Source organism: Myotis yumanensis, unplaced genomic scaffold (assembly GCF_028538775.1).
Source record: "Myotis yumanensis isolate MYYU_CA2020_CCGP unplaced genomic scaffold, mMyoYum1.0.hap1 SCAF_1, whole genome shotgun sequence".
Classification (NCBI taxonomy): Eukaryota; Metazoa; Chordata; class Mammalia; order Chiroptera; family Vespertilionidae; genus Myotis; species Myotis yumanensis.
Window position 1 is genome coordinate 2582793 of NW_027223752.1, and position 21189 is coordinate 2603981.

The following is a 21189-nucleotide window of genomic DNA, read 5'->3' on the forward strand; positions in this document are numbered from 1 at the left end:
TCTCTGGGGAATTTGATGGCCTAAGAGAAAAGACCAAATGAATACTGACATTTGTTGGGTCTACCAATGAAATGTCCATGTCCTTCTAATGACAAAAGGCCCATCAGTCAATAATTGCCCCGATACACACACACACACACACACACACACACACACACACCACTTTTCAGTTGCCTCACTCCGAAATACAAATAAAGACAATAAAAGAGAACCAAGATGGTGGCATAGGTAACTGCTGGTACTCATCACCTCCCTCGACCACATCAAAATTACAACTAAAATACAGAACAACCATCTTTCAGAACTGTCTGAAATCGGGCTGAATGGAAGTCCTATGACTGGAGAAGCAAAGAAAAAAAGCACATTGAGACTGGTAGGAGGGTGGAGGCTGGTCCAACACCCATGGTAGCATGTTTTTCTTTTTTAAAAAAATATATTTTATTGATTTTTCACAGAGAGGAAGGGAGAGGGATAGAGAGTTAGAAACATCGATGAGAGAGAAACATCGATCAGCTGCCTCCTGCACATCTCCTACTAGGGATGTGCCTGCAACGAAGGTACATGCCCTTGACTGGAATCAAACCTGGGACCTTTCAGTCCACAGGCTGACGCTCTATCCACTGAGCCAAAGTGGTTAGGAGGGTAGCATGCTTTCCAATGGGAAGGGATATCTTGGTTGTAGAGGCCTCCCATGAGAAGCAATGGGTCCCAGCTGGAACCCCATAACTTTGGGCTGTAAAACCAGCAGGGATTATGGCTGAGTGACATGGAGGCTGCTAGAGCCCCAGGCAGTTCCTCTCTGTATGTCTCTGGGTCTCTCAAAGCTAAGTGGATTGTCTGGAATCATGGCAGGAACTCGGGGGCACTTTCTCCCAGATGGGGGTGCTCACATATATCATTTTTCCTGTGCTGGGACCGCCCGCATCACAGAGCTGACTGGCAGCCATATCTGAGTTTCCATGAGGGTGGCTCACACTGTTAACTGAGCCCTGATGATCCCTGAGACCAAACCCCATCCAATTTGCATCTCCACTCAAGCTGTTTGTGAAGATTTTTCATATGAATGGCCTCTCCCAGCTCAGGGTTCAGACTTTTCTGAAATCTCTCAAACAAGCAGCAGCTGGTGTCAGCATGCCCCAAAACCGGCACTAGCACTAGCCTGCCTTGCTTCATAGCTGGGTTTTGCCTGGGAACTTCCAAGCCCAATGCAAAAAGAAGCCTTCTGCAGATCTCTCCATAGCTCCTGCTGGGTGGCCCCAGGCAGTGGCTGACTTTGTACCTCCCGTAAGGTCCCAAAACCAGTGCACCCAATGGACAGCTTCAGACCATACAAGATTACAACTCTACACATCCACAAGTGACACACTCAAGGGGCAGACTCAGAGAGCACCAAAGCCCCACTGAAGCAAGTCCTGCTCCATAGGGCTGTCTCCTGCACAGCAGCTCTTCTGCTATAATTGCAGTTGGTTCTCACAGCCAATTGGCCTGGAGGTCAATTCCTCCCAGTGACACCAACAGCAATCAAGGCTCAACTACAACAAGACTGTGCACACAGCCTCCACAGGAGCACACGTAGAATGCCCAGCTCAGGTGACTGGGGAGGCTGAGCCACTGGTCCCTACAGGATACCTACTACACAAGGCCACTCTACCAATTCCAGGATACATAGCAGCTCTGCCTAATACATATAAACAAACACAGAGAAGCAGCCACAATGTGAAGACAAAGAAATAGGCCACAAATTAAAGAAATGGAATCAAGCAAACTACTGGATACAGAGTTCAAAACAATGGTTATAAAGTTGCTCAAGGATCTTAATGAGACCTTCATGGGACGTAGTAAGACAATAATCTTAATGAGAATTTCAAAGATATGAAAAAGGACCAGTCAGAAATTAAGCATGCTCTAACTGAAATAAATGATAATTTACAAGGATTCCACAGTAGAGTAGGGGATTCTGAGAATCAAATAAATGATTTGGAATATGATGAAGCAAAACAAACAAACAAACAAACAAACAAAAACAAAGCAAAACAAAAAACACCCAATTAGAAGAGCAAAAAGGAAAAAGAATCCAAAAATATGAAGATAGTGTAAGGAGCCTCTGGGACAACTTTTAGTGTAGCAACATTCACATTATGGGGGTGCCAGAAGGAGAAGAGATATAGCAAGATATTGAAAACCTATTGGAAGAAATAATGACAGAAAATTTCCCTTACCTGGTGAAAAAATAGACTTACAAGTCCAAGAAGTGCAAATAATCCCCCAAAAATGGGAACCCAAGTAAGCCCTCACCAAGACACATCATAATTAAAATGCCAAGGGTGAAAGGCAAAGATAGAATCTTAAAAGCAGCAAGAGAAAAGCAATTAGGTACCTTCAAATGAGTACCCATATGACTGTCAGCTGATTTCTCAACAGAAACTGCAGGCCAGAAGGGAGTGGCAGGAAATATTCAAGGTAATGAATAGCAAGGATACATGACCAAGATGACTCTACCCAGAAAAGCTATCATTTAGAATTGAAGGTCAGATAAAGAGCTTCACAGAGAAGAAAAAGCTAAAGGAGTTCATCACTGCCAAACCAGTATTACATGAAATATTGAAGGGTAGAAAGAAGAAGAAGAAGAAGAAGAAGAAGAAGAAGAAGAAGAAGAAGAAGAAGAAGAAGAAGAAGAAATATGAACAATAAAAAATGCAATAAATACATATCTAACAATAATTGAATCTAAAAAATCAAAATAAATTACAAGAAATCTAATGAACACAACAAATTGATGAATTAAACAGAATCAGAAGCATGAAAGCATGGAACAGGCTGACAAATCTCAGAGAGAAGGGTGGAGAGGACAGGAGAAGAGATTAACCAAAGATCTTATATGCACACTAGAGGCCCAGTGCATGAAATTCTGCACTTGTGTGGGGGGTGGGGGTCCTTCAGCCTGGCCTGCACCCTCTTGCAGTCCGGGTACCCTCAGGGGATGTCCGATTGATGACTCAGGCCAGCAGTCTGACATCCTTAGTGCTGCTGCAGAGGTGGGAGAGGCTCCTGCCACCACCACTGCACTCGCCAGTCATGAATCTGGCTTCTGGCTGAGCGGCGCTCCCCATGTGGAGCTCACTGACCACCAGGGGACAGCTCCTGTGTTGATCATCTGCCCCCTAGTGGTCAGTGCACATCATAGTGACCGGTCATTCCACTGTTTGGTCGATTAGCATATTAGCCTTTTATTATATAGGATATGCATTACCTATGGACACAGACAATAGGGTGGTGAAGGCCTGGGGAGGGGTGGGAACCTGGTGGAGGGGGTCAATGGGGAGAGAAGGGGGGACATCTGTAAAACAACAATAAAGATTTTAAAAATAAATATAAAAAACAGAAGAGATAATAAAACTTTGAAAAATTTTAAGCAAAAAAAGACTAAAACAAACATTGTAAAAAGAAACAATAAATAGAAAAAATGCAGGGAAAAGAAGAACCCTGAAAACAAACCCTGTAATTAATATTCTTAGAGAAGTGCACAGAGCATTGTATACATGAAACATCCACTGATGCTAGAAACAAACAAAAAAAGGAACATTCGGAGAACACGAATGAACTGTTAAAAATTCAAATTATTAGAGTAAAATTGTTTTTAATTCAGTAGTTAGAAGATATATTTAAATAAATCTCCCAGGATGCAAAACAAAAGGGCAAACAGGAGAGGAATTGAGATAAGATAGGAGAACTAGAGGACCATTATCCATTAGGAGCTCCCAGAGAGAGAACAGGAAAAAAAATAATGGAAGAAATAATCAAAGAAAAACTAAAAGAAGTTTTTCCCCAACTGAAGAAAATGACTTACCAGATTTAAGGGCTGACTAAGTATCCAATACTATGACTGTAAGACATGCTGGGTCACACCGTCATGAAACTTCAGAATACTGGGGATAAGGACTCAAAAAATCGACCGCACATGAACTTTTTCTTGTGAAGTCACTGGAATATGTGCCTCATCAAGCCAAGGGCGTCATCAGAGAAAGACAGGAGATCCAGGAAAGAAAGTGAAACATAAGAGACAGATGAAGAAAATTTCCAGAATGATGGGGAAAGGAAAGCCTAGGAATATAACCATGCTGTAGTCTAGATACATGTAGATGCAGGGCTCTGGAAGGATGCCTCAGGAGAAAAAGATGATATTATCAGATTACTTGAGGTACTGAGCACATTGAGAAAAGTTTTGGAGTCCTTTTGGTAAGTCTGGGGTTGGATTAGTAGTAATAAGCAAATAAAAATTAAGATAGTGAACCCCAGGTAGAGTGGTTCTCAACCTGTGGGAAGCGACCCCTTTGAGGGTCGAACAACCCATTCACAGGGGTCGCCTAAGACCATCAGAAAACACATATATAATGATATATTGTTTTTGTGATTATTCACTGTGCTTTAATTATGTTCAATTTATAACAATGAAAATCCATCCTGCATAACAGATATTTACGTTATGATTCATAACAGTAGCAAAATTTCAGTAATATAGTAGCCATGAAAATAATTTTATGGTTGGGGGTCACCACAGCATGAGGAACTGTATGAAAGGGTCGCAGCGTTAGGAAGGTTGAGAACCACTGCTCTAAAATGTTCCCACCCTTTGGTGTGGGGATGACGCTCCAACCACTGAGACCCACCAGCCGGCGTCCATGCATAAATGGTGGATATTCTCCGACGTTGAGAGTCTGGGAAACAGGGCTTTTGCACACGAACAGCAGGGAAATAGAGGGAAATCTGTGGTGTAGGGAGGCAGCTGTGTGCTTGTGAGAGTGGCAGCAGGTTTGAGACGGAGGCTATGGCCACAGTGTGAAGCCCGGCCTCTCCTGCCTCCTCACATATAGAGGTTGGAGTTTTGCTGAGGATCTGGTTGAGGAAAATAACAAGGAGAATCTTTCAGCTTCAAAATAAAAGCATCATCCAATGCACATTCTTATTCCCAAACCCCAGAAAGGTGACATGGCCCACAGAGGGTGAAGGAGAGCGAGAGGAAGCCCGATCCACGTGCCTCTGGGGGAGCACCCGTGGGTCCTCATCAAAACCCCGAGGAAGGAGGACTCTCAATCCTGGAAGCTGCACCCAAAGGAATGGGGTCAGGGTTGCGGTTCTCAGGAAAGGAGGGAGGGAGGGAGGGGGTCAGGACAGGACCCCTTGGGGCCATTGTTCTTGAGTCCTTACCCATCTGGGGTCGCCCCTAGGATGACAAGGTCAGGCCTGCAGCCCAGGGTCCCAGCTGCACCCTTATATGCAGACTCCATGCAAATGGGGCTCTCCTCCTGCTCATAAAAGGGGGCCCTGCCCGGCATGTTGGGGAGACACCCAGAACCCAAGCACCTGAGACAGGACCCCAGAGGCTCCACCATGGACTTGGTGCCAAGCTGCGTTTTCCTCCTGATCATTTCTCAAGGTCGTTCTCAGGAGTGGGGAGCGCTGAGACCTGTGCCTGTGCCTGTTGGTGCTTCTGTGTGATTCTCAGTCCACCTTGTGTCTCTGTGTTTGCAGGTGTCCAGTGTGAGGTGCAGCTGGTGGAGTCTGGGGGAGGCCTGGTGCAGCCTGGGGGGTCTCTGAGACTCTCCTGTGCAGCCTCTGGATTCTCCTTCAGTAGCTCCTACATGAACTGGGTCCGCCAGGCTCCAGGGAAAGGGCTGGAGTGGGTCTCACGCATTAGTAGTCCTAGTGGTAGTAGCACATACTACGCCGATTCTGTGAAGGGCCGCTTCACCATCTCCAGAGACAACGCCAAGAACACGCTGTTTCTGCAAATGAGCAGCCTGAGAGCCGAGGACACGGCCGTGTATTACTGTGCAAGAGACACAGTGAGAGGAAGTCAGTGTGAGCCCAGACACTAACCTCCCTGAGGGAGACAGCAGGGCTGAGCTGCAGAGAACGTCCAGGACGCCAGTGGGCGCTCAGGACCAGCAAACCCAGGGTCCCAGCTCAGAGACTGTCCCTGGAGGGTTGTTCAGGCTTCCTATTGGGGTCAATGCTTTCTTCCATACTAGTGTCCCTGGGGCAGTTTCTCTTCCTTCTTTGTGTCTTTAATTAGACTCTCTGCAGGAAAAAAGCAGGAAGTGGCTGTGTGTCAGATCTGGTTGACTTCTCATCTGTGCCCCTCCTGTCACCATGTCCCTGATGGTCGCTCTCTGTGTTGACAAGAAAAACATTGTAGAGATTCTGGTCCCCTCACTGAGAGCGACCTCCCCCACCTTTAACGCAGTGCTGAGCAGGGAACACGGAGTCCAGGCCCCAAACCTCACCTGAGGGTGATCAGCCCCTCGCTCTGCCCCAGGAGGAACCCTTTGGGGGCTGTTAGCCACTTGTCTCTCACTGACATGGCTGTACATGGAGGTGTAGTGTCTGACCCCTGTGGGCAAAGCCCCTTCGTGAGCCTGTGAGGTGGACCCAGTTCCCAGGGCATCCTGGGACGGAGACAGGAAGGTGGCCCAGTGAGGAGCCCTGTCACAGCCCTGCTGGTCACTTTTCCCCATGGACCTCACTACTGATCCCAGGGGACATGTCCCAACACCAGTCCCGCTTCCCCTGGAGAATCCATCTGCATTCTGAGAATCTGCTGAAGGGAGACATGGTCCCAACCACCTCTGCTGTGCTTCCAGCTCGGCTGACACCACCCCATCTTCACCCTCTGTCCTCTGCCGCCCACACTCTCTCCCCATGGGGCCTGCACAGGATGTCCCATGTGGAAGCGTCTGCCCTTTCCTTCCCCTGGAAAGTTTTGCCTTAAATGCAGCCCCAAGCCAGCCCCTCATGCCCATCTGCTGTGCCAGACCCTCCCTCTGATGACAGAGCCAAGGCCACTCAGCTGTCCTGCTGAGCCCACTTGCAGTGCCCACATGTGATGTCAGACTGTGGGGGTCCCACCTGTGTCAGATGGAGACACAGCTGAGCACTGAGCTCAGAGCACCTCCAACAACTCACACCTGTGCTGAGGGAACGTCCAGGGGTGCCGTGAATTGCAGAGCATCATGGTGGACAAGCCCATGGCCACTGGGGTCAGAGCGCATTTAGGGAAGGGCTGGGGTCTGGTCACCTATGATGTTGCCAACGTCCCGCTAACCAGAGCCCAGGTACACAGGGAGCTCTGGGAATTCTAAAAGTGCAGGGACTGCCCAGCCAGGATGGCTCAGTAGGTGAGCAGGAACCTATGAATCAGGAGGTCACGGTTCAACTCCATGTCAGGGCACATTTCCAGGTTGCCAACAACCTCACCAGTGTGGGTTAGGCAGGAGACAGCCAATCAATTATTCTCTCTTATCATTGATGTTTCTCTTCTCTCTCCCTCTTCATTAATCTCATATATCAATTAAAAAATATTTAAACAAATAAATACATAAATAAAAATATTGATTCACAGTATGGGCATATATGGAAGGCAACTGATCAATATTTCTCTCACACATCAATGTTTCTCTCTCCTTTCCTTTCCCTTTAAAAATCAATGAACACATCCTCAGGTGAGGACAAAGAAAGAAGATCCAGCTTGGCTCATATGGCTCAGTGGTTGAGCATCAACATAGGAACCAAGAAGTTACTGGTTTAATACCTGGTGAGGGCACATGATGGGGTTATGGTCTCCAACCCCAGAGGGGTCCATGCAGAAGGCAGCCAATCAATGATTCTCTCATGTATGTTTCTCTCTATCCCTCCCCTGTCCTCCCTCTCTAAGTATCAAGAAAATTATATTTTTTAAAAGATCTGTATATAAGTCTATCTCTACATCTATATCTATAATTATAACTATATCTATAACTATATCTCTATCTCTATATATTATCTATATCCACATCTAAATCTATATCTATATTGTTATCAATATCGATATCCATATCTATCTATATCCATTGGAGCAGAGGCACATTGATTTCATCCCTTAGGAGTCACTGATTGTGCCCACATCCTACTTCCTGACCACCTCCTGCAGCACAGCCCCTGGTGTGGAAGGAGAGGTCCCAGGGCACGGTGACCAGGACCCCAAGGAGGGCCTGGTTCTCTGAGGGCACAGTCAGCACCTCCTTCCAGGAGAAGCCCCAGAGACCAGGACCTCCCTCACCTCTTGCCCTTTGTATATGCAGACACCTCCCATATGCAAATGCCCGCACGACCACCAGACACACACAGTTGGCATCCACTTAAATGCAGGGCCTCCTCACCCTGGAGAATACTTTCTGGGGGGCGAGGACCTTAACTGCAAGACATGACTCCCATGTGGCTCTTCCTCTTCCTGCTGTCAGCTCCCAGATGTGAGTGACTCAGGGCTTAGACGTGAGGAGATGGGGATCCAGAATCTGAGCCCAGGACTCACTGTGTTCTCTCTGTCCCAGGTGTCTTGTCCCAGGTGCAGCTGCAGGAGTCGGGGCCAGGACTGGTGAAGCCGTCGCAGACCCTCTCCCTCACCTGCTCTGTCTCTGGATTCTCCATCACAACCACTGGTTACTGCTGGCATTGGATCCGCCAGCCCCCAGGGAAGAGGCTGGAGTGGATTGCGATTATATGTTCTGATGGGAGCACTAATTACAGCCCCTCCCTCAAGAGCCGAACCTCCATCACCAGAGACACGTCCAAGAACCAGTTCTCCCTGCAGCTGAGCTCCATGACCACCGAGGACACGGCCGTGTATTACTGTTCAAGAGACACAGTGAGGGGAAGTCAGTGTGAGCCCAGACACTAACCTCCCTGAGGAGACAGCAGGGCTGGGCTGCAGGGATCGTCCAGCACACCAGGGGGCGCTCAGGACCAGCAAACTCAGGTCCCAGCTCAGAGGCTGTCCCTGGAGGGTTGTGCAGGCTTCCTATTGAGGTCAAGGCTTTCTTCCCTCCCAGTGTCCCTGGGGCAGTTCCTGCTTCCTTCTTTGTGCCTTTAATTAGATTCTCTGCAGGAAAAAGCAGGAAGTGGCTGTGTGTCAGATCTGGTCGACTGCTCATCTAGGTCCTTCCTGTCACCATGTCCCTGATGGTCTCGCTATGGGTTGACAAGGAAAACATTGTAGGGATTCCTGTCCAATCACTGACAGCAAAGTTCTCCACCCTCCACGCAGTGCTGAGTGGGTAACATGGAGTCCAGGCCCCAAACTTCACCTGAGGGTGATCAGTCCCTTGCCCTACTCCTAGAGGAGCCCTTTGGGGGCAGTTAGCTGATTGCTCCTCACTGACCTGACTGCGTGTGGAGGTTTAGGGTCTGACCTCTGTGGGCGCTGCCTCTCTGTGTGCCTTGGAGGCCCAATGATGGGCCCTGTCACAGCCCTGATGCACCCTCTTCCCCAGGTTCGGAGACCCAACACTAGTCCCGCTTCCCCTGGGGAACCACCTGCATCCTGAGAACCTGCTGAAGGGAGACATGGTCTCACCCACCTCTGCTGTGCCTCCAGCTCCGCAGACACCATCCCACCCTCACCCTCTGTCCTCTGCTGCCCACACTCTCACCCTATGGGGCCTGCACAGGACGTCCCGTGTGGATGTGACTGCCCTCTCCTTCCCTCCTTGTAGATTTTACCTTGAATGCAGCCCCACGTCATCCCCTCATGCCCATCTCCTGTACCAGGCCCTCCCTGAGACCTATGAACCAGGAGGTCACTGTTCCATTCCTGGTCAGGACACATGTTCAGGTTGCCGACAACATCTCCTGTATGGGGCATGCAGGACGCAAACAATGATTGTCTCTCATCATTGATGTTTCTCTCTGGCTTCTCTCTTTTCCCTCTAATAATAAATGAAAATATCCTCAATGGATGATCAAAAAAGAAAGAGCTATATCTCCATATATATCTATACCTATATCTATATATGATCTTTATCTATATATGTATCTATATATGCATCTATATCTATCTATATATATCTATATCTATATCTATATCTATATCTATATCTATATCTATCTATATCTAGTAGAGGCCCAGTGCACAAAATCCATGCACTAGGGTGTGGGGTGTCCCTCAGCCCAGCCTGCACCCTCTCCAATTTGAGAAACACTTGGGGGATGTCCAACTGCAGATTGGATATCCCTCTTACATTCCAGGACTGCTGGCTCCTAACCACTTCCCTGCCTGCCTGCTGGATTGCCCCTAACCACTTCTGCCTGCCAACCTGATCAGCCCCTAACAACTTCCCTGCAGGCCTGATCGATGCCTAAATGCTCCCCTGCCAGCCTGATCACCACCAACTGCTCACCCCTGCGGGCCATCTGTGGCTGCCATCTTGTGGTGGCCATCTTGTGGTGGCCATCTTGTGGTGGCCAGCTTGTAACAACTTGGGGTCACCATCTCCTGATGACGTGAGGGCATCACACGAGGTAATGAGGTCCATATAGGCTTTTATTAGTGTATATATCTATATCTATATCTATATATATATCTATGTCCATATATATATATATATATATATATATTCATGGAAACAGAAACCCAATGATTTTAAACCCAAAGGAGTCACTGATTGTGCCCATATCCTACTTTCTGACCACCTCCTATAGCATAACCCCTGGTGTGGAAGGACAAAGTGACCAGGACCCCAAGGAGGGCCTGGTTCTCTGAGAGCACAGTTAGCACCTCCTTCCAGGAGAAGCCCCAGAGACCAGGACCTCCCTCACCTCTTGCCCTTTGTATGTGCAGACACCTCCCATATGCAAATGCCCACACGGACACCAGACACACACACACAGTTGGAGTCCCCTTAAATGCAGGGCCTCCTTACCCTGAAGAATAGTTTCTGGGAGACGAGGACCTCACCTGCAAGACATGACTCCCATATGGCTCTTCCTCTTCCTGCTGTCACCTCCCAGATGTGGGTGACTCAGGGCTTAGACTTGAGGAGATGAGGATCCAGCATCTGAGGCCAGGACTCACTGTGTTCTCTCTGTCCCAGGTGTCCTGTCCCAGGTGCAGCTGCAGGAGTCGGGCCCAGGACTGGTGAAGCCGTCGCAGACCCTCTCCCTCACCTGCTTTGTCTCTGGATTCTCCATCACAACCAGTGGTTACACCTGCACCTGGATCCGCCAGCCCCAGGTGAAGGGGCTGGAGTGGATTGGGTATATATGTTATGATGGGAGCACTTATGGTTGCCATCAAGTGACAATATGATGGTGGCCATCTTGTGATGACGTGGGGGCGGCCATGTTGTGGTGGCCATCTTGTGACTAAATGGGGTGGCCATCTTGTGATGATGTGAGGGCATCTCATGAGGGCACAAGGGCCACCTAGGCTTTTATTAGTGTAGATATCTATATCTATATCTATATCTATATCTATATCTATATCTATATCTATATCTATATCTAATCTATGTCTATCTATACTATATCTATCCCAGCAGAGGCACATTGATTTTATCTCTAAAGAGATAATAAAGCAGTCAAATATCTACAATAATAAAAGCATAATAAGCGAATTGACCAAACAACCAAACAGCAGAACAACCGTTCAGACAACCTTCCAAATGACCATGCTATGACACGCACTGGCACCAGGCCCACCAACACTTGTGTGATGCAATTGGTCGAGGGGCCCTGCCATTGCCCCAAGATCACCCCACAGAGAGAGGACCAAGCCATCCTTTGTGGGGCAATTGATGGCAAGGGGGGGGGCTCCATGATTGATCACCTGAAAGAGGAGGTCCAGGCCACCCTCTGCACAGCGATCGATTATGGAGACCTGGCCAGGTGGTCTGGGCCTCCCTCTGTGGAGCCACCAATTGCAGAGCCCCACGATCTATCGCTTTGCAGAGGGAGGCCCAGGCTTGCAAAGCGATTGCATCCCATGCTTGTCGCCCACAGAGGGAGGTGACCATTGGTGGGGGAAGGGGGACAATGTCACACAAATGGCAAGCAGTGGCAGCTGCAGAGGTGGGGCCAGCTGCCACAACCAGAAGAAGGAAAGCCCCTATAGGCCCTCATCCCCAGCCAGGCCTAGGGACCCTACCCAAGGGGTCCTGTATTGCGAGAGGGCGCAGCCATACTGAGTGAAACCACCCCATGCACAAATTTCATGCACCAGGTCTCTAGTCTGTATGTATAAAAGCCTAAATGACTGAATGACTGAACGACCATTTGACTGGTTGCTGTGATGCGCACTGACCACCAGGGGGAAAATGCTCAACATGGGAGCTGCCCCCTGGTATTCAGTGCACTCCCACAGCAGGAGCACTGCTCAGCTAACTGACAGATGCCAAGCTTATGGCTAGTGAGTGCAGCTGCAGTGGTGCAAGCCTCTCCTGCCTCCATGGCAGTACACTACCGAGCGACGGCAGGCGCAGCAGTGTCAGGATGAGCTGGAGTGCCGTGGCACCTGGCCCGGGCTCAGCCTACTCCCGGCCACCTGCAGCTTGGCGTACTACTACGTCCCTATGGGGATATTGGAAGGCTGTTTTGGCCCTATCCCTGCAGACCCCAAGGGGTCCCGAATTGCAAGAGGGCACAGGCCAGGCTGAGGGACCCCAATGGTGTATGAATCCATGCACTGGGCCTCTAGTATATACTTGTGATTGGAATCCCAGAAAGAGGAGAGAGGGGGCACCAAGAAAAATGTTTGAAGAAATCATTGAAAACAGATTTTCAGAATTTGATGTAAATTATAAGGAGATCTAAGAACACTAAAGTACTCCAAGAAGAATCAAAATAAACAACATTAAATCAAGGCACATTGAAGTCAAACTGGTGAAAAAGATAAAATGCCCAAGGGCAGCAAAGAAATAACCAAACATGAGTCAAGAAACAAGATTAATAAAAACAACAAAGGTCAGATGGAAAACAACCAAAACCAGAAGATAATGGAGTGACGACTCTAAAGAGCTGAAGGAACATTGAAGGAACATCAATGTAGAATTCTAAACTAACAGAAAATATATTTCAAAACTGGATGAAAATGAAATTACAAAATATCAAATTTTGTGTGATGCAGCTAGAGCAGTGCTTAGAGGGAAATGTACAGCATTAAATGCTTATGTTAGAAAAGAAGAAAGATCTTTAAATCAATAATCTAAGCCTATACTTTAAAAAATTGGGAAAGGGTGAGAACCAATGTGGAGGCAGAGGTAAATGCATGTTCTCACTGCCTCCCACAACCACATGAAATGCACAACTAAAATAGAGAACAACCATCATTCCAGACTAGGGAGGTAAAGAAGAAAGCACACCGAGACTGGTAGAAAGGGTGGAGGCAGGGAGCAGGCTAGTCCTACACCCACATGCTGTATGTTTTTAATTGGCAGGGATATCTCAGCTCTGGAGGCCTCCTGTGAGAAGCAAAGGGTCCTATTCCCACACCAGCCCCCAACCCAGGGATCCAGAGCTGGGAAGAGAAGTCCTCAGAGCTTCAGGATGTAAATAACAGCAATGATTTTTGCTGAGGGACACGGAGGCAGCTGGAGACCCAGGCTTTTCCTCTTAAAGGGCCAGCAAAGGAACTTACAGGGTCCTGCTTCCTCTGAGCTCCAGGGAAAGGTGGTGGAATTGGAGGATCCAGGGACATGTGGGAAAGAACTGGATTGTCTGGTATTTGAGGCAGGAAATACGGGTGGCTTTCTCCCAGACAGGGCTACTCCCAGGAGTCATTGTTTCTGTGCTAGGACCTCCCCCATCACATAGCTGCCTAAAAGCCATATCTGAGGTTCCATCAGTGTGTCTCACACAGTTTGCTCTTCCCTGAGAACCCACCCCATCCAAATTACAGCCCCACCCAAGCTGTTTGCAGCAGCCTTTCCATATGAATGGCTTTTCCTGGCTTAGGCTTCAGACTCTCCTAAAATCTCTCAAACTAGCAGAAGCTGGCATCTTCATGCCCCAAAGCTAATAATAAGAGACCCAAGACCTGGCACTAGAACCAGCCTGCCTCGCTCCACAACTTGTCCTCCCCTTGGCACTTCCATGCCCATCACAAGTAACAGCCATCTGCAGATGCCCCTGTAGCTACTGCTTGGTGGCCTCAGGCAGTGGCTGACCCTGCCCCTCCCATGAGGCCCTAGAGCCAGCACACTCATTGGACAGCTTTAGACCATAGCAGCTTACAACTCCACACATTCAGGAGGAGGAGGAGAAAAAGGAGAAGCAGGAAAAGGAAGAAGGAAAAGAAAAAGAAGGTAAAAGAAGAAGGAGATGAGGAGGAGGAGAAGGAGGAGGAGGAAATATGAACAAAGCCACAGCCAGTTTGTCTCAGTGGGTAGAGCATTGGCCTACTGATTGAAGGGTTCTAGGTTTGATTCTGGTTAGGGGCACATGCCCAGGTTGCGGGGCATGCAAAAGGTGGCTGACAGTGATTCTCTGTCATCATTGACCTCTCTCTCTCTTTCTCTCTCTCTCTCTCTCTCTCTCTCTCTCTCTCTTTCTCTCCCTTCCCCTCTGAAATGAATAAAAATAAAAAAAACTAAAAATATGAACAAAATACTGGCAATACATACATATCTATCAAAAATTGAATCTAAGAACCCAAATAATGAACAAAGTATGTAATGAAAGAAAATAACTGATGAATGAAATAGAATCTGAGGCATGGAAACATGGAACAGAATGAGGAAACTCATAGGGAAGAGGGAGGGGAGAGTGGAAAGAGATGAACCAAAGAACTCATAGTCATATGCATGACATATAGACACAGATAAGAGGTGGTGAGGGCCAGGGTTGAGGCAGGAATACGGTGGAAGGTTGATATGGGGGTACAAAGGGGGACATCAGTAATTCTCTCAACAGCAAAGATTTTTTTAAAAAGAAATTATAAAAGGAAGATCAAAATTGAATAAAAATCAGGCAGAATGAAGGAAAAAATACAGATGAACAGAGATTAATGAAACTAACAGAGAAAAATGATTGAAAACAGCTCATGATGCCAACAGCTGATGCCTTGAAAAGATAAAAAATACTAAATAATCCCCTGCAGCATGCCAACCCCCCACACCACAAGCCAGGGCTCCATTTGTAAATGATAGAAATTCTCCCACTTTGAGGAGCTAGGAAACAGTACTTTTGCACAGGAGCAGCAGGGAAGTGGAGTGAAATGTATGCTTTCGGGAGGCAGCAGTGTGCTTGTGAGAGTGACAGTAGGTTTGAGACAGAGGCTGCGGCCACAGCATCCAGCCCAGCCTCTCCTGCCTCCTCACATGTAGAGGTTCCAGTTGTGTGGACGATCTGATTGAGGAAATAACAAGGAGAATCTTTCAGTCTCAAAATAAAAGCATCATTTAATGCAAATTCTTATTCCCAAAACCCAGAAAGGCAACATGGCCCACTGAGGGTGAAGGAGAGTGAGAGAAAGCCCCATCCACGCACCTCTGGGGCAGCACCCCTAGGTCTTCATCAAAACCCCAAGGAAGGAGGGATCTCAATCCTGGAAGCTGCCCCCAAAGGACTGGGGTCAGGATGACAGGTCTCAGGAAAAGTGGGAGGAAGGGGGGTCAGAACTGGACCGCTTGTGGCCAGCTACCTTGAGTGCTTTCCCATCTGGGGTCGCCCCGAGGATGACAAGGTCAGGCATGCAGCCCAGGATCCCAGCTGCACCTTATATGCAGACTCCATGCAAATGGGGCTCTCCTCCTGCTCATAAAACGGGGCCCTTGCCCGGCATGTTGGGGAGACACCCAGAACCCAAGCACCTGAGACAGAACCCCAGCGGCTCCACCATGGACTTGGTGCCAAGCTGCGTTTTCCTCCTGATCATATCTCAAGGTCGTTCTCAGGAGAGGGGAGCGCTGAGACCTGTGCCTGTGCCTGTTGGTGCTTCCATGTGATTCTCAGTCCACCTTGTGTCTCTGTGTTTGCAGGTGTCCAGTGTGAGGAGCAGCTGGTGGAGTCTGGGGGAGGCCTGGTGCAGCCTGGGGGGTCTCTGAGACTCTCCTGTGCAGCCTCTGGATTCACCTTCAGTAGCTACTGGATGAACTGGGTCCGCCAGGCTCCAGGGAAGGGGCTGGAGTGGGTCGCATACATTACTAGTAGTGGTGGTAGCACATACTACGCCAACTCTGTGAAGGGCCGCTTCACCATCTCCAGAGACAACGCCAAGAACACGCTGTATCTGCAAATGAACAGCCTGAAAGCCGAGGACACGGCCGTGTATTACTGTGCAAGAGACACAGTGAGGGGAAGTCAGTGTGAGCCCAGACACAAACCTCCTTGAGGAGACAGCAGGGCTGGGCTGCAGGGAGCGTCCAGGACACCAGGGGGCGCTCCGGACCAGCAAACCCAGGCTCCCAGCTCAGAGGCTGTCCCTGGAGTGTTGTACAGGCTTCCTATTGGGGTCAATGCTTTCTTCCCTCCTAGTGTCCCTGGGGCAGTTCCTCTTCCTTCTTTGTGTCTTTAATTAGATTCTCTGCAGGAAAAAAAGCAGGAAGTGGCTGTGTGTCAGATCTGGTCCACTTCTCATATGTGCCCTTCATGTCACCATGTCCCTGATGGTTGCTCTTTGGGTTGACAAGGAAAACATTGTATGGATTCCTGTCCCCTCACTGAGAGCGAAGTCCCTCACCCTCCACGCAGTGCTGAGCAGGGAACACAGAGTCCAATCCCCAAACCTCACCTGAGGGTGATCAGCCCCTCGCTCTGCCCCACGAGGAGCCCTTTGGGGGCAGTCAGCCACTTGCCTCTCACTGACATGGCTGCACATGGAGGTGTAGGGTGGGACCCTGCAGGCGCTGCCCCTCTGTGAGCCTGGAAGTTCCCACCTCTCCGTGTGCCCCAGATGAGGCAGGAAGACCTGCTGGGTGCTGCTCCCCGTGGGTCTCAGAACTGATCCCAAGGGACTGCTCCTTCCCCTGGAGAATCCACCTGCATCCTGAGAACCTGCTGAAGGCAGTCATGGTCCCACCCACCTCTGCTGTACCTCCACCTCTGCAGAGACCATCCCGTCCTCACCCTCTGTCCTCTGCCGCCCACACTCTCACCTCATGGGGCCTGCACAGGACGTCCCGTGTGGATGTGTCTGCCTTCTCCTTGCCGCCCTGGTTGGTTTTGCCTTAAATACAGCCCCATGTCATCCCTTCATGCACATCTCCTGTGCTTGGCCCTCCCTGGGTCTGCAGGGCTGGGACACTCAGGCGCCCTGCTGATCCCACGTGCAGTGCCCATGAGTGATGCCAGGTTGTGGGGGCCCCTCCTGTGTCAGGTGGAGACATAGCTGAGCACTGACCTCACAGCACCTCCAACAGCTCACACCTGTGCTGAGGGAACCTCCAGGGGCCCATGAGATGCAGAAAATCATGGTTGACAAGCCTGTGGCCACTGGGGTCAGAGGGTAGTGAGAACAAAGAAAGAAGATCCAGCCTGGCTCATGTGGTTCAGCAGTTGACCATCGACATAGGAAGCAAGAAGTCACTGGTTTAATACCTGGTGAGGGCAGATGATGTGGTTACAGTCTCCATCCCAAGTGGGGCCCATGCAGGAGGCAGCCAATCAATGATTCTCTCATGTATGTTTCTCTCTATCCCTCTCCTGTCCTCTCTCTCTCAATATCAAGATAATTATATTTTTTAAAAGAAATATATCTAAGTCTATCTCTACATATATATATATATATATATATATATATATATATATATATAACTATATCTATAACTATATCCCTATCTCTGTCTCTGTATATTATCTATATCCACATCTAAATCTATATCTATGTGTATATATATATATATATATATATATATATATATATATATATGTATCTGTATCCATGGGAGCAGAGGCACATTGATTTTATCCCTAAGGAATCACTGATTGTGCTCACATCCTACTTCCTGACCACCTCCTGCAGCACAGCCCCTGGTGTGGAAGGAGAGGTCCCTGGGCACGGTGACCAGGACCCCAAGGAGGGCCTGGTTCTCTGAGGGCACAGTCAGCACCTCCTTCCAGGAGAAGACCCAGAGACCAGGACCTCCCTCACCTCTTGCCCTTTGTATGTGCAGACACCTCCCATATGCAAATGCCCACACGGACACCAGACACACACACAGATGGCCTCCACTTAAATGCAGGGCCTCCTCACCCTGGAGAACACTTTCTGGGGGACGAGGACCTCACCTGCAAGACAGGACTCCCATGTGGCTCTTCCTCTTCCTACTGTCAGCTCCCAGATGTGAGTGACTCAGGGCTTAGACGTGAGGAGATGGGGACCCTGCATCTGAGCCCAGGACTCACTGTGTTCTCTCTGTCCCAGGTGTCCTGTCCCAGGTGCAGCTGCAGGAGTCGGGCCCAGGACTGGTGAAACCCTCACAGACCCTCTCCCTCACCTGCTCTGTCTCTGGTTACTCCATCACCAGTGGTTATTACTGGAGCTGGATCCGCCAGCCACCAGGGAAGGGGCTGAAGTGGATCGGGTACATAGGTAGTGGTGGGAGCACTTACTACAGCCCCTCCCTCAAGAGCCAAACCTCCATCTCCAGAGACACGTCCAAGAACCAGTTCTCCCTGCAGCTGAGCTCTGTGACCACGGAGGACATGGCCGTGTATTACTGTGCAAGACACAGTGAGGGGAAGTCAGTGTGAGCCCAGACACTAACCTCCCTGAGGGAGACAGCAGGGTTGGGCTGCAGGGAGCGCTCTGGACACCAGGGGGCGCTCAGCACAAGGAGCAAGGCCAGGACCATGAGCAGCTGGAGAGTTGAGCAAAGATACCTTTTCCTGCTCCTTCTTAAAATACTTTTGCTCCCAGGCTCAGCCACAGAGCTCACAGAAAGCCCTGTCCTCGGTGTAGTTTTAGGGATTGTATTTGTGAATGAAAAGGGGTCTCTGTGGTAAATCTGACAAAACTCAGTGACTGACAGGACCCTCACGGGAGGCTCTGCTCACACATCCTACCTGGGCAGTCCTCCGGGTGGGCACGCCCAGGCCTATGACTTCTTTACTAAAAGGCTCATCTTTGCCTGAAGCACCCCGTCCATCGTTCCTGTACATCTGGGTTAACACACCTTTGACATCAGCATGACCACCCTCAGGAGGGCACCTCCTGTTCACTGTCCTGGCACCCAGTCCCCGCCTTGCTCTCTCCCACCTCCATGTCACTCCTCACCTTCCCTCCTTAACTGCAAATGCACCAACGCAGCTGCAAATGCTTATTCACCAGAGCATTGCAGGTCTTGCTCCCTAACAGTTCTCATACATTTGATTCCAATAAAATCTTATAAAACATTCCCTCCATATTTAGACATTTCTTCCATCAACATGTTGTCTTTTCTTTATTGACATCATATGTTCATACACATTTCACCCCCGTGTGGAGAGGGAAGTGCACACAATTATTAAAAACCTGCTACCTGGACGGTATGAGTTTAAATGGGTTCACAGGTGTTGGAGATGAGACAAGTTTGCTGTTGGTTGTCATGGACATAAGTGTCCCATCTTTTTCCAACCCAGCAGGTGTGACTGGGTGGTTGAGCATCAACCTATTAACCAGGAGGTCACAGTTTGATTCCTTGGTCAAGGCACATGCCTGGGTTGCAGTCTTGATCCCCAGGGGGAAGGGGAAGAGGAGGCAGCTGGGGGTGGGGCCAGATGGGTCTGGGTCTCCCATGCTTTCGAGGTGCACGTGGGTGGGCGGGAACTGGACTCTGGTTCCATGGCGCACCCCAGACTCTGACAGGAGAATGATTTCATATACATTTACCAATTTTCTTTCATCTCTGACACTTCTATTATAGAGAAAGGGCAAATAGCAATATTCTCATCATTGATGTTTCCATCTCTGCACTGGCCTCCTCTCTGGAATCAAGGAAAGTTTATAAAAAAGGAGAAGGAAAGAAAGGAGGCTTCCCCAGCTATGTCACCCGTCCCCCTTTGACAATCTGGCAGGTTCCCCTGCTGGTTGAATCAGCATGAAATACACACCATAAATTACCCACTTTGAAGTTGTTGACATGAGAACCTCTAAGCCTGTGGAGAATATTTTTTTTGTGGAGGGGAGGCAATTCACAGCATTTTATTCATTAATCGGTTTCATTCCATAATGCACCATCTTGTTCTTGGCACCATTAATACTACTGTCATTGTTTCCCTAGGAGAGGACCATGCCTCTAATAAATCTGAGTTGTATTTCCATTGATTAACTCTAACAGAGTTTACCTTACCGAAAAGCAACCCCTAATCAGCTAAGATGTAGGTGAATGGGTAAGTTGTTTCAGTGAAAAGGTGGGTGCACAGGTAGATCAACAAGCAAATTCAGTACGTGGCTTAAACCAGATGGCAGGGAGAGAGCACCAACACAGCCAAGGCCTTCACAAAGGTAACTAGAAGTACCCTGCCAGCTAGGTTAGTCTGCAGAATGGGAAACATACAACCTTTTCCTATTAGCTACTCAAACCCAAGCAGAGAATCTTATCTAATGAAGAGGGAATATGCACAGTGACCATCACACAGTATCGGTCAAGATGCCTGTGCCCACAACGAAAGCCGAGTTCCCATAATGAGCCTTAATGAGCAATGAGCGGGGACTTGAGGCGGTGCCCCTCCCCCCCCCCCCAATACAGGGCTTGACGGGGAACTTTTGTGGAGCCTCAGTCTGCGGGGCTTGATAGGTGACCTCAGGCCATGCCCCCACCGAAGCACCAGGCCAGGGACCTGAGGCCACGCCCCCTGCCTGGGGGGTCTCAACAGGGTGGGGGAGGCAGGGACCTCAGGCCTCTCTCCATAGCCTTGGCCAGGGAACCTCAGGCCACGCCCTCCTCCCCCGGCAGGGCTTGAGGTGGTTGGGCCTTCTGGGTCTGAATCTAGCCCATTGGGGGTGGTGCCGGATGGGTCTAGGTCTCCCATGATTTCGAGGCACACGTGGGTGGGCAGGAACTGGACTCTGGTTCCATGGCGCACCCCAGACTCTGACAGGAGAATGATTTTCATATACATTTTACCAATTTTCTTTCATCTCTGATACTTCTATTAAAGAGAAAGGGCAAATAGAAATATTAAAATATTTCCTCTAATTAATTCCCTTTTAATATGCACAAATTTCGTACACCAGGCCATTAGTAAGAAATCATGAATAACTACAGGGTCATGACTTCACAGAAAGCAGAGAGGTGGAGTAAGCACACCATCCCCCGATAAGTGTAAGGTGATGTCAGTGCCTGGAAAGGTTGGGTACCTTCTTTAAGTTTGTTTTTGGCGTTTGGTCTGTAAGCAATCGAGATGGAGAGGGAGGCAATTGCAAAGGGGAACGTCTGCAGGAACCAGAGTAGCTGAGCCGGA

At 49.0% G+C, this 21189-nt stretch overlaps 1 gene segment (V, D, J or C); it reads left to right on the forward strand.

The window, feature by feature from the left end:
- Positions 1-5351: 5351 nt before the first annotated feature.
- Positions 5352-18498, forward strand: LOC138999261 (immunoglobulin heavy variable 3-48-like). The segment is given in 3 exon segments: positions 5352-5434; positions 15786-16086; positions 18273-18498. Coding segments are annotated over 3 exon segments (573 nt in total).
- Positions 18499-21189: the final 2691 nt, after the last annotated feature.